Source organism: Dipodomys merriami, unplaced genomic scaffold (assembly GCF_024711535.1).
Source record: "Dipodomys merriami isolate MVZ:Mamm:240054 unplaced genomic scaffold, mDipMer1.0.p SCAF_97, whole genome shotgun sequence".
In the NCBI taxonomy this organism is placed as follows: Eukaryota; Metazoa; Chordata; class Mammalia; order Rodentia; family Heteromyidae; genus Dipodomys; species Dipodomys merriami.
In genome coordinates this window covers 1,375,740-1,390,963 of record NW_027206590.1, presented here as the reverse complement: position 1 = coordinate 1,390,963, position 15,224 = coordinate 1,375,740, and the positions used below count along the sequence as shown (strand labels likewise).

General features: G+C 43.7%; 1 protein-coding gene across 3 annotated transcripts in view; it reads right to left on the bottom strand.

Annotated features, from left to right (window-relative positions):
• The window catches only part of Rfx4 (regulatory factor X4), a 143,122-nt gene that overhangs the window by 54,322 nt on the left and 73,576 nt on the right, over positions 1–15,224 (bottom strand). For 2 of the 3 annotated variants that reach the window (XM_070014441.1, XM_070014443.1), the window contains exons 5-7: positions 9,882–9,943; positions 5,588–5,801; positions 4,100–4,177 (exon numbers count right to left, since the gene is read on the bottom strand). In XM_070014441.1, the coding sequence (XP_069870542.1) occupies positions 4,100–4,177; positions 5,588–5,801; positions 9,882–9,943 (354 nt within the window). Of the gene's footprint in view, positions 1–4,099; positions 4,178–5,587; positions 5,802–7,262; positions 7,413–9,881; positions 9,944–15,224 lie in introns of those variants that run through there. The other variant, XM_070014442.1, reaches the window with a different exon arrangement.

Genomic DNA, 15,224 nt, shown 5'->3' with positions numbered 1-15,224 from the left:
AATTCTAGCTACTCAGGAGGCTGAGATCTGAGGAGCGTGGTTCAAAGCCAGCCTGGATAGGAAAGTCTGTGAGACTCTTATCTTGGATTAACTGTGGGAAAACCGGAAGTGGTGCTGTGGCTCAAGTGGTAGAGTGCTTGCCTTGAGCTGAAGAGCTCAGGGACAGTGCCCAGGCCCAAAGTTCAAGCCTTCTGACCACAAAAAAAAAAAAAAAAAAAAAAAAAGCTGGAATGTGGAGATCACGAGTGAAAAGGACTTAGGGATGACATCATCTTCTGATGAATGGGGAAGGACCATGGGGAGAAGGAACGAATGGAAGTTTGTGGCTTGGGAAGTCAGGTGGCAGGTAGGAGCAATCTCCAAATTGGGAAAAACAGATTTGGGGCTGAATATGAAAAGCTCTATCTAATGTGTCCATGTTAAATCAAATTGAATCTGGTGCTCAGGTCTAAATACCTAAGAGTTTGCAGCTTTTATAAAACAGGAGATAATGGTTCCGACCTATTATTAGGATGAAACAAGATAACTTATGTAAAATGCCTGGCATTGTGTAGGCATTTAATAAATGGAAACTTATTATTAGACAGAAGAAAGAATTCTGATAAGTTCTCCTCACTCCTTGCAAGTGTAACTTGGAAAAAAAAGAGAATAGAAAAGGAAAAGAAAGCAATCAAAGGCACATGATAGAAAGATGATTGCTTAAAACAAGTTTTCTGGGTTATCTGGCTCAATCTTCTAAACTCTCAGCCCCTTTTCCCTTGGTGCCATAAAGTTACCAGGAGATTTCTTTCTAAGCAAATTTCCTAATTCATTGCCATGTCTAAGTTTATTGCTAATATATTGACAACATGTGGGAAAATATCTAGTAGCTTCCAGCTGGATTATCTGCTACATTGTCAGAAAGCTGTCATTAAAAATGACTGCCAAAATATGTGCCATTTATTATGTTGTAATACATCAGATACTCCTTCCAAAAAAAAAAAAAACAAATTAAAGCTCAGAGAGATCAAGTCACAGGCTAGTAAGCAGTAGGTTTAGGACCCACACCTAGAACTATGGGACTTCACAGCTCATTGTATAACGCTGTCAGGAGAAAATTTTACAGAGATTTTACATGGAGATGCATATTCTTTCTACTTATATGACCATGTTACTAGTCAGTGGCATTTTTTTTTCCAGGGCTGGGGACCGAACCCAGGGCCGGGCGGGTGCCCTTCTGCTGGGCTAAACCCCCAGTCCCGTAAGTGGCATTTTTATATCTGTCTATCCACCCAACAATCCATCTGTCCATCATTCCAACCACTCCTGCACCCAACAAATATTTTACTGAACTCCTAATACTATAATATGGCTGGCCAGGATGTAGTAGTAAACAAGATAGACAATGTTTCTATGCTGCAGGGCTTAGTGTGGTGGTTGAGACTAACAACAGATAAGATAATTTAGTGTGATACTAACATAAGTTGTAACCTTGACCAATCATAGAGACCTTTAAACAATGAATAGAGGTATACCAGGTGGATCAATTTACTAATGACTTCTCAGCTGTAAGAGAAAGTTATGTTCCTTATAGGTAAGATATCCCCCTTCATTCTTTTGTGATTGGGTAGAGGGAGCCATGTGTTGATCAGCCATCTTAAAGATGGCCACTATATAGTCATGCCAGGAGTATAGAAAGAATATTAGACTAGACATGACAAAGGGTGTAATTCACAATTTTGAATCTAATCCAACCATGAGACCTTCCGTAAGTCTCTTAATTCTCTGTGTGACATATCTAATGAGAGCAAATATTTGAGTGACCATTCACAGTTGACAAAGACCTTTAACCTTGTACATCTTTCTTCTAGTAATCTTATGGGTGAGAATGATAGGGGTGCTATTTTGATCTTCACTTCTTTGATGAAGAATCAAGGCTTGGAAAGCAGAGCCAGATCACTTCCCTGGACCTCTCACCATGCCTCTGTCATCCTCTACCCTGTGTGTCTTATGCATCTCTCCAACATTAGGTAATCCATAAGTGCTGAAATTAGTGAATGGAAGTGAAATGAAATTATGAGAGTGAATTTTGAGTTAAATAGAGCTATATACAAATATAAGGGAGGGCTATCACTTGTTTCATTGTGAGTAATTGTGGCAAAGAGGGGCAGCTGTCCATTAGAGGTCAGAGTCCTTCTACTACATGATACAACTTGCTACTGGGTGAAGGGCCACACACCCCAACTCCTGAAGCGTCAATATGGAGCCATGAGACAAGCTCTTGCCAATAACACAAGGGGAATGTGTCTTATTTCTGAGTTGACAAGGTTAAGAATGGGATATCCCTTCCATTTAATCCTTTCTCCCACCTATCAGTATAACAGAAGGACTCCGAGGCTCTAAGGCCTGAAGATGGAAGAAGCTTGGCTTCCTAAATCATGCCCCCCACCAGCCTTAAACCAAAACCATCCACATTGGATTATGAGTAACAAACTTCCAATAAGTTAAGATTGAGTGGCAGGTGGGGCTGGGATTGGTTATAGCATCTAGTATTGTCTTAGTCATTCTTTGTGCTGGTCTCAGTGCACTTTAGAATACAAGACAGAGGCAAATCACAATATAAGCTATTTTTCTTTCTTTAAAAAAAATAAAAGCAAGCTGAGCACTAGTGGCTCACACAACTGGTGTTATGGCTCAAGTGTACTAGCCTCAAGTAAAAAAGGACAGTGCCCAGGCCCTGAGTTCAAGCCCCAGGACCAAAAAGCAAACAAACAAACAAAAATACATGCACACCCAGCCATTGAAATGGACACCTGAGTAAAAGTTAGAGAAAGAATAATCCTTTACTAACACATTACTATTTCTTCTGGAGCTGTGTCTATGGCCAGCCAGTGTAAAGACTCAATGTGTGTAGCTGTGAGACAGAGAAAGGCAGAAAATTTATGTCAGGAGAGAATTTTGTATCTTACATCCTTTTCATACTCTTTTCCTCTCACAATATCCTTCTTTTCCCCAAAACAAACATAAGAGGAAATCTCTGGGATCTTTCCCATCAATAACTATGAGCTTTTATAACTGTCTTCCCTCAAGTCAAGTCCATATCCAGTCTCATGGTTTTTTGCTGTAATTGCTGTTGCTGTTTTTGTCTGAAAAGTACTACCACAAGGTCTCTGGTTTATGGGATAAAAGGTGTTTGCCGTCCTTCCGGAGGGATTTTTTTTTTAGTTGGTCGTGGGGCCTGAACTCTGGGCCTGGGCACTGTCCCTCAGCTGTTCAGCTCAAGGCTAGCACTCTACCACTTGAGCCACAGCACCACTTGCAGCTTTTTCTGCTTATGTGGTGCTAGGAATCAAACGCAGGGCCTCATGCATTCAAGGCAAGCGCTCTACCACTGAGCTACCTTCCCAGCCCTGGAAGCTCTTTTGAGTGGCATTTTAGTTAAGAGACTTGGTTATTGAACAGATGCTTCCAAGATCCCTTCTCATTTCCTTTCATTTTTTTAAACTATAACATTTTAAAATGAAATGAGCTTTTAAAATTATGTGTACTTAAAGAAAGTTAGGATGTGGTAGAACTAGGTGAAAATGCGAATGAGGCCTTGAGAATGGAAGGAAAGCAGAGCCAAATGTGCCAGTGGGGAGGACCTTGGGGAGAGGTGACGTCACAACTTCACGACAAAAGCTTTGATTTGGCAATGCTGACTCTATAATGCTGACTCTATAATGATCTGATGGGAAAAGGGTCTGCCTGGCGTGCCAAGAAGGGCAGGATGCAGTTCACTAGTGAAGTCAAGCAAAGCCCACACTCCCTGCCAGGGAGGGAGGAGGGAGGGAGGGAGGGAGGGAGGGAGGGAGGGAGGGAGAGAGAGAGAGAGAGAGAGAGAGAGAGAGAGAGAGAGAGAGAGAGAGAGAGAGAGAGAGAGAGAGAGAGAGAGAGAGAAAGAGAGAGAACTCTGTAAAGTGAGGATGATGAGGGAAACTGCCTAGGATCCCTGTCAGGATGAAATGAGCCAATGAGAGTCAGGGGCTTCCAGACACCAGGCCCAGGCCCCTGGCGGGAGCAAGTGTGAAGCGGAATATTGTCATACAGAGTATTCACAGCTCAACGTTTGTTGACCTACCTCATCAAAGTTGGCTCTTATTACAGTGTCCAGTATTCTCTGACAGTGTGTCCTGTACATCATAATAAAGGTAGAAACCTGTGGGGGTGGGTGGAGGATCAACAACAAAGGCAGACATTAATACATAGGACAGCTGCCCTGGGAATTCAATGTGTATGCCATTTATTCTCTGTTGGGATGGGGCGATAGACTCCACCTACCCCCCTACTCTCTGCCCCTGTTCTCCACCCTAAAGACTGTGGATTCCGAGGAAAGAAATGTGGTGTGAGTGATGCTGTGTGTTTACCACCCAGTACACTAGCTGACAATATAGAACTTAGGAGGGCTGAACAAACTCAATCCCCCTAACTGGCTGAGATTCGAAAAACTTCAAAGTTCAGGGTGTTATTTATAACAAGAAATGCTTCTGCCCAAATCACCACAGACATCTGGAAGTTCTCTAGATTCTGTTTAGTACCCCCTAAAAAAAGAAAGGAACAGAAAGGAAGTAAAAGGAAGAAGGTAAGGAGGGAGGGAGGAAAGAGAGAGAGAAAGAGAGAAAAAGAAAGAAGGAAGGAGAGAGAGAGAAAGAAAAAAAGAATATGAAAAACTATCGCTTGTCCCTCCAATTAGCCAGGAATTCCAACCCCACCAGGAAGGAAGTTTGTTGACCCAAAAAGCAAATTTGAAAGAAAAAAAAAAGGTTTTATTCTAGTTCTTAGATATAGACACAGGTTCATCTTCTTCCTGTCAGAGAAAGACATGCATTTCTTAAATTCTCCCAGGTTTGCTTATACAAACTTCATCTCCCCATGTGGCTGTACACTTCCTGACGGCAGACTGGTCTGTTATTCTCCAGGAAACTAGCACAAAAGACAGGCTCAGGGGAAAGCCCAAGCATGTGAGCACTGTGTAGGAGAGCGCTATGTGACTCGAAAGGAAGCTTCCTTGGGTTTGTTTTTCTGCTAACTCACTCCAAAATACCCTGTGATTAAAAACTACCTGGTTTACCCTAGCTCTAAAAGTCTTCTTCATTGGTGAGACCAAGACGTCACCAACAACCCTGCACATGGGAAAATGAATTTTATCTTGTGTAAAAGCAATTCAGCAAGGAGAGATTCATCCCTTGTGCAAACGAGACAGTGCTCAAGGACAGGACAGGTATAAGGAAGGTCAATAGACAGATGACAGCTAGGAAGAGAGATGGTATAGACAGAATAGAGATACTATATTTTAGAATTGTTTTTGATTGACAGAAGAGCTGTAAAGAGGGCCTCCCATACACTTCACGCCCAGTTGACCTTATTATTCATGTGTTACACCAGTATGTACATGTGTCATAACTAATATAAATACCGTAAATACAGTATTATTAACTACATCTTTATACTTTTAGAGCCACTGTTTTGTAACAAAAGCATATGTGTGCATGTTTGTGTGTGAATGAGAGGGAGGGAGAGAAAGAAGCTATTCCCTCCTACCCCCAGCAATCAGTTTGGGCATGGTTACCTTCTCCTCGGGCAGACTGGCTGGCAAATTTAGGTCTTTGACATTTGGAAACTCTGGCAGCAGCGTTCCAAGTTTGGACCGTGGTGAATATGCCACTGTCTGCTTGCTCACTTCCTTCTTGCCCGTCTCGCTCACCCAGGCAGCGCCTTTCTTGGAATACATCACATCATAATACTGAGAGCTTTCCTTCACAGCTATGCCATAGTAATGGTACCTGGGCCACAGAGAAAAGGAGAGAGAGGGGTCCACATGGACCATTATTCAGTGAGTTTCCTGAGTGGTAAGATGGTGTTGGCCAGGGAGGGCTTCCCTGGGGCGAGAAGAGTTAACTCTTCTATAAGGCTTGATATTGCTCGTCTAGAATTAAACCAAAGTTCCAGGTTGCCAACCATCAATCAGGTAAGTAAAAATAACTAAAATTGCCTCCTACAGAAAATGTGAAGTCAAATACTTTGCAGAGAAGGGATAAAAAAGAATTTCCATTTGCACTCGATCCCTGTGTCTTCCAAGCATGATCACAAGGGAATAGCACCTTAGTGTCCCTTAGTGGATCCCCATGGGTGGGATGCATTTATTATAACTGCCAACTGTATCACCAACAAAAATCCACCTGGCCTATGATCTTAATCAACAAATGTTAATCTCATAGTACCATATTATTAAATGTCAAAGACCCCAACGTTTTATTAACTCAAAACAGACTTCATCATCACAAGGCTTTCATGGGAAGCTGTGTATTTTGTTAGGACTTTAGCTGAAATCCATCGAGCCCTTACTAGGTGCAAAGAACTGCGTTTCATATACATTAATTTGTAAAAGAAAATAATAATTAATAGCCTTATGAGATGGGGAGTGTTGTAGTCATTCTGAAGATGGCAAAAATGGAGAAGCAGGAAAGCTCAACTAATTTGCTCTAGGTCTTAAACCAATTAAGCATAACAGTGGTCTTGGCTGTAGGTCTGTTGGACTCCAAAGCCACTAATACAGCAGGATGGTATTATAAACTCTGATGTAGATCAGAATTACCTTGGACCTTAATAAACATTCCCAGGTCCCTTCTCAGGAGCTACTGATTCAGAACTTCTGAGAATGGGGCCCATAGCGTCAGCAGCAAAGTTACCTCACAGGTAATTGTGAGACACATCAATTTGAAATCTGTGGTGATCCAAGAGCTTCATACGCATTATCTTATTTAATTTCACCAAGTCCCCATGAAGATAGAACTAATTATTATCCCCATTTTACAGACAAAAAAACTAGAGCCTAGAAAATTTAAACAACACACCCAAGATCACCCAGTAAATAAGTAGTAGAGGCAGGACTCAAACCTCTAACATGGGTTTGACCGAAACCAGTGCTTTTCAACTTTACCAACAATAAGAATCACCTGCAGAACATATTGCACCCTTCAGCCCCCCACCCCAAGATTCCAATTTAGTAGGTCCAGAGTAGATTTTCCCAGTCCCATGGTAATACTAACGAAATTAATAGCCCTCTCTTTGAGAAACTCTGCATAGCCTATTAACTGCTTTTTACTACCCATGGGGATAGGGTGATTGTCATAATATCAGGCAAATGAGGGAGCATTTTGAGTCCTGAGAAAGTCTTTCCCAGGAAGGGGAAAGATGGATCCCTGGCTCCTTCCCTCTCAGTAATCCCCCCTTACTGCTGATACCATTCTGTGAAGTTTCTGCTCAGTGGGCAGCTCGCCTCCACCTGAACGCCTCCTGGGATGAAGAACTCAGGCCCTCCAAAGGCAGCCCAGTTCATCTTTCAGCTGATACAGTGATCAGAAAGTTCTTTGTGTTGGGCTATATCTGCCGTCTGGGCCTTCTACTTCCCAACTGTCACATAACTGCCTTTCCATCTGAGCAGCACTCCTGGGGATGGGGGAGGGGCGGTTCCGGCAGCTCTAGAGATGCCATTCCGATGGGGAGACAGTTATGGCATGCCTCCCTTGCTTTAAAACACACACACACACACACACACACACACACACACACACACACACACACACACACACACACACACACACACACACACCTCCCCTTTCTAACTTCTTAAGGTCAAACAGTCCTAATTTATTCAGACCAGACTACTTTTGGATTAGCCAGTGAATATTGCTAAAATTGGCAATTACAGTAAAGTTATTGCCCTCTGAGTTTTCCTATTTCTGTTCTGCCAGGGTTGTCAACACTCTTTCACTAGCCACCTCTGACATGTCTTCTGCCAAGGTAAATTTGCTGAGGGAGTTTCTCCTGCAAGCCAAGTTGCAGGCTGGAGTCTAGATCTCACTGCCTTTTGGTTAGCTGGAGGTGTGAACCACCTCAGAGAGTCCTTGTGAAGAGGATTCGGTACAGCTGATTACACAGAACTTTTTTTTTTGAGATCATGGGGCTTGAACTCTGGGCCTGAGCACTGTCCCTCACCTCTTCAGCTCAAGGCTAACGCTCAAGCACTTAAGTTACAGAGCCACTTGCGGTTTTCTGGTGGTTTATTGGAGATAAGAGTTTCATGGACTTTCCTGCCCAGGTTGGCTTTGAACCTCAGATCTCAGCCTCCTGAGTAGCTAGGATTACAGGTGTGAGCCACCAGCACCTGGCGATTACACAGAACTTTCAAAGAGGTTATTGCCCTATTCGCCCGTCACTAGGTTAAGAAAAAGAAAAAGAAAAAGAAAACAAAACAAAACGAGCTCTCCCATAGAGACAAAAGCAATTTTTCTCCCAAGTTCTTGTATTGAGTTTTATTGATTTTTTTCTTCTGTACTATTCCTACACATTTTGGGGGAAAGTGACAGCAAAATATTAGAAACTGATTCTCCCAAAGACCAGTAAACTGTACCAAAAAATTCATTTTTCATCCTTTCAGCCACTCATCTGTTCAACAAACATTTGGAATTGCCCATCTTCTGCTCACCAGCAAACAAGGAAGGCAGACTCTTTTTATTTGTTTTTTTTTCTATATAAGTTTATCAAGGTTGAAACCCCTGTTTAAAACAAAAAGCAGATTTTTTCTTATAAATGAGGTTTCTTCTACAGATTAATCACCTTGAGAAATTATTAGGAATTGATTCTAAGATGTTCTTTGTTCAAAACAATTTCTGGAAGTCCTTTTGGTATTTGCCTCAATAGCTTCTGAGCCACACAAACAGTTTTCAGAACTTTACCAAAAAAGGTGTTTTCCCCCCTACCTCTTGATCACCTGTTTTCTTTGTCTAACTTTCCCAAAGCCAAACCCATCTTATAAATGTACTGTGTAGAGGTTGAAGTGAGTTGTTTGGGGCTGGGTTGTTAAAATGACATTATGGGCATGCTATCAGAATATCCTTAGAGACATAAGTTTCATATGGTGATTTTTAGTTTTCTATGTCCTGACCTGCACAACTTGGTCAAAAGGTTTAGAAACACTGCATAATAAGGCACCCTCTAGTGGAGTCACCGTGTACACTGACATAATAAAACATAGACATCTTGCTGTAAAAGGAGGCTGTTTAACTTACGCTCACAAAAACTTTCAAGACCACCTCCCCATTTTTACAAGACACCCATTAATATCCAACAATGGTTGGAACATCCCTAGAGGCAATTCCTAGAAATCCAGATGGTAATGATGCCTATGCTGGAGAGACAGGTGTCCACATGGCCTTTGCCTTTGGAACCCTCTTTTCTTTTTATTATTTTCAACTCAACCCTGTTTGTTAGAGATCTGATTTTTTTTGTCTTGTCTCTCTTACCCACTAGAATGGTCCCAGTAGACATAACTTGATGCAGAAAGTATAAAGCCAACACTGATTGGTTGGTTGATGGAGCCAATGAAGGGGAAGCCCTGTTTACCACAGAGATGGTGCTGAACTTCCTGCCCACTTCCTATGCAGAAATTATTACTGGCCCTCTGGCCTGCTGGGTGATACTGGAGCAGAGTCCTCTCAGAACAGGCCAAGTAACTTGGAGACAATCCAAGAAGCCACAATGTACTCCTTGAAATGATGTCTAGATAATTTGACCAAAAAAGCAAAAACCAAAAACCCACAACTCCTTGAAGGCAGGATGGTTCACAAAATCAGATTTCATTAAACAGCTGGGCCAAAGGCCCCCAGGCCTTTGGATGGCCTGTCTTGCTAGTAAGAGTCCTGAGAAAGGGTCATAGCTATCATAAAGCCCTTCCATATTCTCCCTAGGCACAAACCTCCCATCAAGCCTGTGACAGAGTTCAAGGTGAGCGGCCTGGGATCTGCCTGCCTACAGGCCCAGCTGATGCAGGCTGTACAGGTCGCAGGCCGTCTGGTGCTTACTTTGACTGTCCTCGAGTCCCGAGTCTTCTGGTGGTTAGCTGAGGAAACTGTTGTCTTATGATCTGTAAGTCAACACAAGAATTGGTTACCTATGGGGGAAAGTGTGGGTACAGTGAGTTTTATAAATAGCAATCAGAAGAAGGGAAGAAAGATCTCTGTTTCTGTGATTTTCCAAGAGACTGTCAGTCAGGACCCTGGTGCTGGGGAGACAGGGGTGGGGAGGGGTAGGGGGGCGGGGGTGGAGGGGAGAGCTCTTCATGGTGGCTCTGATCTTGAAGGGGATCCCATTTGGTGCTCTGAGCTTCTGTCTTACAACCCAGGAGAGCATTAGCGGATCCACAATGGGCCACATCTTGCTTAGTTAGAATTCTCCAGTAGCTTCCACCACACCTGGGCACCTCCCTCCCCCACTTCCCCTAGCCTCTGTGACAGGGATGGGTTGGATTTCTCCTGTCTTGGATGCAAGGTATGAGGCGAAGTGGGACCTTGCACGGGGCTAGGCACATGGACAGAGCTCACTCTACACGGACTGCGCTCTCCTGTGTATAGAGGATATAGAAGTACAAGTAACTTGGAGGAGACCATAGAGATGTCTCCTGGAGTGGGAAAGCCACGGTGGTGGTGGGGGGGGGGCTGCTTTCTTTGGTGTCTGAGGGGAGGTTTGGTGTTTGGAGGGGTTTGAGTGCGAGAGTTTCCGAATTAGACTGCCTGGATTCGATCTAAGTTCAGCCACTTACGTGGAGAGCCCTTGGGTATGGCATGTTAGTTCACACTCAAGCCACTCAGCTTGTCTATCTTTGAAATGGGAATAGAACCTTACCTTAGAGTATCCTTGTGAAATTTTATAAATCTATGTGATTAGTTTGCAGTAGAGATTGGCTCTTAGAAAATACTAAATAGGGTTTTTTCTGTTTGTTTTTTATGAATTCATTATTATACCCTATTCTGATGGCTCATTTCCTTCTACCTCCAGATCCTTTCTTTTCTCTTTTCTGTTCCTATGGGCTTTTTTTTTTTTTGTACCAGTCCTGGGGCTTGAACTCAGGGCCTGGGTGCTGTCCCTGAGTATTTTTGCTCAATGATAGTGCTCTACCACTTGAGCCACAGCTCCCCTTCCAGTTTTGGTTTTGGGGTATTTTTTTTTGGTGGTTAATTGAAGATAAAAGTCTTGGGGACTTTTCTACCTGGGTTGACTTTGAACTGAAATCCTCAGATCTGAGTAGCTAGGATTATTGGTCTGTGCAAATTATTGGCACTTGGGTGGTTTGTTGTTTGTTAACGAGACAAGGTCTTGCTATGTATCCCAGGCTGGCCTCGAATGTATGATCCTTCTACATCAGCCTTCCCAGTGCTGGGATTATAAGTGTGCGCCACCACGCCCAGCCTCCAGGGACTCTTTTCTTATACTTAAGCAAATTCTTCCAGATCCTCTCTTCCTTTTTAGATCAACACTGAGCCACCTTACTGGCAGGGTGGGAGAGAATGAGCCTGCACCCTTCCCTTCCTAAGAAGAGGTGCAGAGGCAGATATCCCACTGCTAGGGCCAGACCCTGGGGAGCTTTCTCTAGAGATAGGGTAAATCTCTTGATCTAGCTCAAACTCTTCACACCAGTACTCTCATGCATTGACTTAATCATTCACTCAACCAACAGGTACGATGGCCCTGCTTGTTGTTTGAACTTGGACATAACTAATCTCTCTTGCTCTTGCTTTAGCTTGCTCCCGTGATGTCTGAGGAGATGTAGGTGATGGTGGCCCTCAGCTAACCTGGCGTGGGTTCAGTGGGCTGCAAAGACATGAACAAATGACAAGATATCAGGATCCCAGAACGGGCAGTGTACAGATGGTTAGTTTTAACACATTAGCGAATGGACAATGTGGAGAATAAATGGGTCACACTGCCCAGCCCCAAATGGGTGAGAATAGGATGTCTGGAGAATCTAGTGCCTGCAAACCATAAATCCGCTTTGGGAAGCTGGGCACCGGTTGCTCACACTTGAAATCCTAGCTACTCAGGAGGCTGAGCTGTGAGGATCATGGTTTAAAGCCAGCCTGGGTAGGAAAGTCCATGAGACCCTTATCTCCAATTAACCACCAGAAAACCAGAAGTAGCACTGTGGCTCAAGTGGTAGAACGCTAGCCTTGAGTGAAGAGCTGAGGGACAGCTCCCAGGCCCAGAGTTCAAGCCCCATGACTGACAAAAAACCAAAAACACAACACTTTGGAAAGAAGAGCTTTTCAAATATTATCTCATAGTGATAAAGTTGAACAAAACAATTCCACAGTTGTCCAGATACAAAGATGTCAACTTTGTAGACAACACGTCCTCCATCTCCTCTAACACTATCTCCTATATGCTGAGAACCCACTGAGGCCTGAGTAAAACACGACACCGAAGCCTGAGGGATGACAAGGCTCTCTACACACCCTGCCCTTGGGTCTGCCTTAACCTATGGCCAAGCTCTTAGTACTTTGTCACCTGACTCTAGTCCTGTGAACAGTTAGACAGACAGCAGACAACACAGGCAAGAGAAGTGTAAAACTGGAGCCTGAGGCTCTTTGTGTTGGTTAAACATGGGTTAAGATTTGGGATCTGTGTTTCCTAACCACTCAAACAAAGAAGGCACTATGGTAAGTTACAAGAGTCCCAGTGTCAATAAGATAAAGGCATGCTGGTTGCTTAGGAAAAGCAGGCTTTGAATCTTGATCCTCATAGCTCAGCCTCCTCAGTAGCTATGATTACAGATGTGAGCCACCAGCACCTAGCAACTCATACTTTTTTATTTATTAATTCCAAAGAAAGAGTCTAAAATAAGAGGTCTAAAATAAGATAAAGTACTCATGAAACTACTAATGAGAGAGAGAAATCAATGTCTGACAATAGGGAACTGATGACATGGTAGTGTATATACTTCACAGACATGTAAGCATTTAAATGATGGGACAAGAAAAATACTCCTAATGGTGACATAAGTATGGTTATGCTGTGTTTGTAATTTATGTGTGGACAAAAATAGGAAACCTGAGCCAGGCACTGGTGGCTTATGCCTGTAATCCTAGCTAATCAGGAGGCTGAGAACTGAGGATCAAGGTTTGAAGCCAGCCTAGGCAAGAAAGTCTGTGAGACTATTTATCTCCAATTAACAAGTGGTAGAGTGTTAGCCTTGAGCAAAAAAGCTTAGGAACAGTGCCCAAGCCCTGAGTTCAAGCCCCAGGGCTGTCACAAAAAAAATTTTAAAAAGAAGCCTAGAAATATGAAAATGGCTATTTGATATAGTTGTAGGGCTGTATGAGCAGAACCAAAGGATTTTGTGTAAGTACCGGGTACTAAATCACTTTGCATATTGATAGAAAAGGATTTTCATATTAGAATGAGTCCACACTGACAAAGGAAGTTGGAGATAAACTTGAAAGAAGCGTCAAAGATCTTCTAGAATGTTATAGTGCTACTTTTTCTTTTTCTCTTCTCTTTAGAAAGCAAATCAACCCCATTCCCTACAAAGAATTGGTAGATTATAAAAGAAAGCAGCATTGTTGTGTGTTTGGTTGCTAAGTCTAATTTTTACTTGATTTAGGGGACTGGCTGAGTTCCGCAACTGTGCTAAGTGCTTATTCAACTGGTAACCCACGACAGCCACAAAACAAACAGGCCCACCCTCATGCCTGTCCTCAGCACCAGGACTGGGGGGCTGATGTCCACAGTGTGCCACAGTGCCACTGGGACATGGGGCCAAGCCTACTGAAGCCATTTGCCCTACCTAAGATGTACAGTCAGCTTGTTTGTGATGCTCTCTCCTGCCATGATATGGACCCTGAGAACTCACTGGCCATCTATTTTTCCCAGTCTTGGGGCTTGAACTCAGGGTCTGGCACTGTCCCTGAGCCTCTGGGTGCTTAAGGCTAGCGCTCTACCACTTGAGCCACAGCACCACTTGCGGTTTTCTGGTGGTTCATTGGAGATGAGTCCAATGAACCACCAGAAAACCGCAAGTGGTGCTGTGGCTCAAAGTGGTAGAAGACTAGCCTTGAGCAAAAGAGCACAGGGACAGTGCCTAGGCCCTGAGTTCAAGCCCCACAACCAACAAAAGACAAAAATTTCATGTGCATCAATACAGTGGGAACTTAAAAAAAAACTAACTCTATGACTTTATCAAATTTTTGTTGAGTTAGCCAAACACTACAGAAAAATCCCCCCGACTCCTCTTTTCCTAACCCACTCAATCCAATCTTGTTGGTTCTACCTTCTAAACCCTTCTTGAGCCCAGCTGCTTGTCTACCTCCCACCCTAGCCAGGTCCCTTCTTGCCTCTGGAAACACATCCAGGCTTCTTGGGCTGGGCACGAGGTGCCCCCTGTGATCTGCTCCAACTCAGGTTCCCAGCCTCAAAGCCCACTGCTCTCAGATGCTCTCCAGATGCCAGATTCAGAAAGTTCTGCCACCATATATATTGTTCCTTCTGCCTGGACCTCCAAGCCAAGATGTCCCCTTCCATCCCTGCCTGGTGCACTTGCCCTGGGCTTTCCGCCTGTGTTTCCCTAGCGAATTAGAAGTACAAAGTGTAAGCACTTGGGCTTTCACATGAGGCTTAGCAGGTTCCAGTCCTGGCTCAGGTATAATACATGTCAAGTGACTGAAACATGTCAATACAGGTCAATCACTTGACATATATTATCCTGGATGATTATCACATTATTATATCTAACAGCAGGAAGATGCTCCCTCCATCACTTTTCCCTTTGAGCAGATAAATAAGCTGAAGCTCAAAGAGGCTAAAAGCCATTCCCACAAAGCCACACAGCTCACAAGATGCAGACTTGTGATCTGAACGCTCTGTCTGAACTGACACTCCAAGACACTAGAACTGCCTCTAGATTAAGGAAGTGTCTCCAGCCTCTGGTTCTTTCCTTTAACAGCACCCTTCATTTCTTCTGTGTGGCATTTCCACCCTCCTTCATCAGGTGTATTTCAGAATGAAGAGGTTCTTTGTTCCCATCTATTCAGGGGAGTTCTCTTGTGCTCCCCCTACCCTGGCCTTCTTGGGGAGGCACTGGTGACCTCTGCTGGGTTCAGGATCCACCTCTCTCTATTCCTCACAGGCTACAGAAAGCGAGACACAGTGGAGGGGATGTCGGTACATCGGCAGATAGCTTAGCACATCTCCTTTTAGCTAGAATCCACTTACATCCAGAAAAGCAGAACTCTGCCCATTACATACTTCTGCTTACATTGATATACTAAGCAAAAGTTTTTCTGTTGGGGCTGGAGGTGTGGCTTAGGGGTAGAGTGCTTGTCTAGCATGCATGCAGCCCCTGAATTCAATCCCCAGCACCACAAAACAAGAGA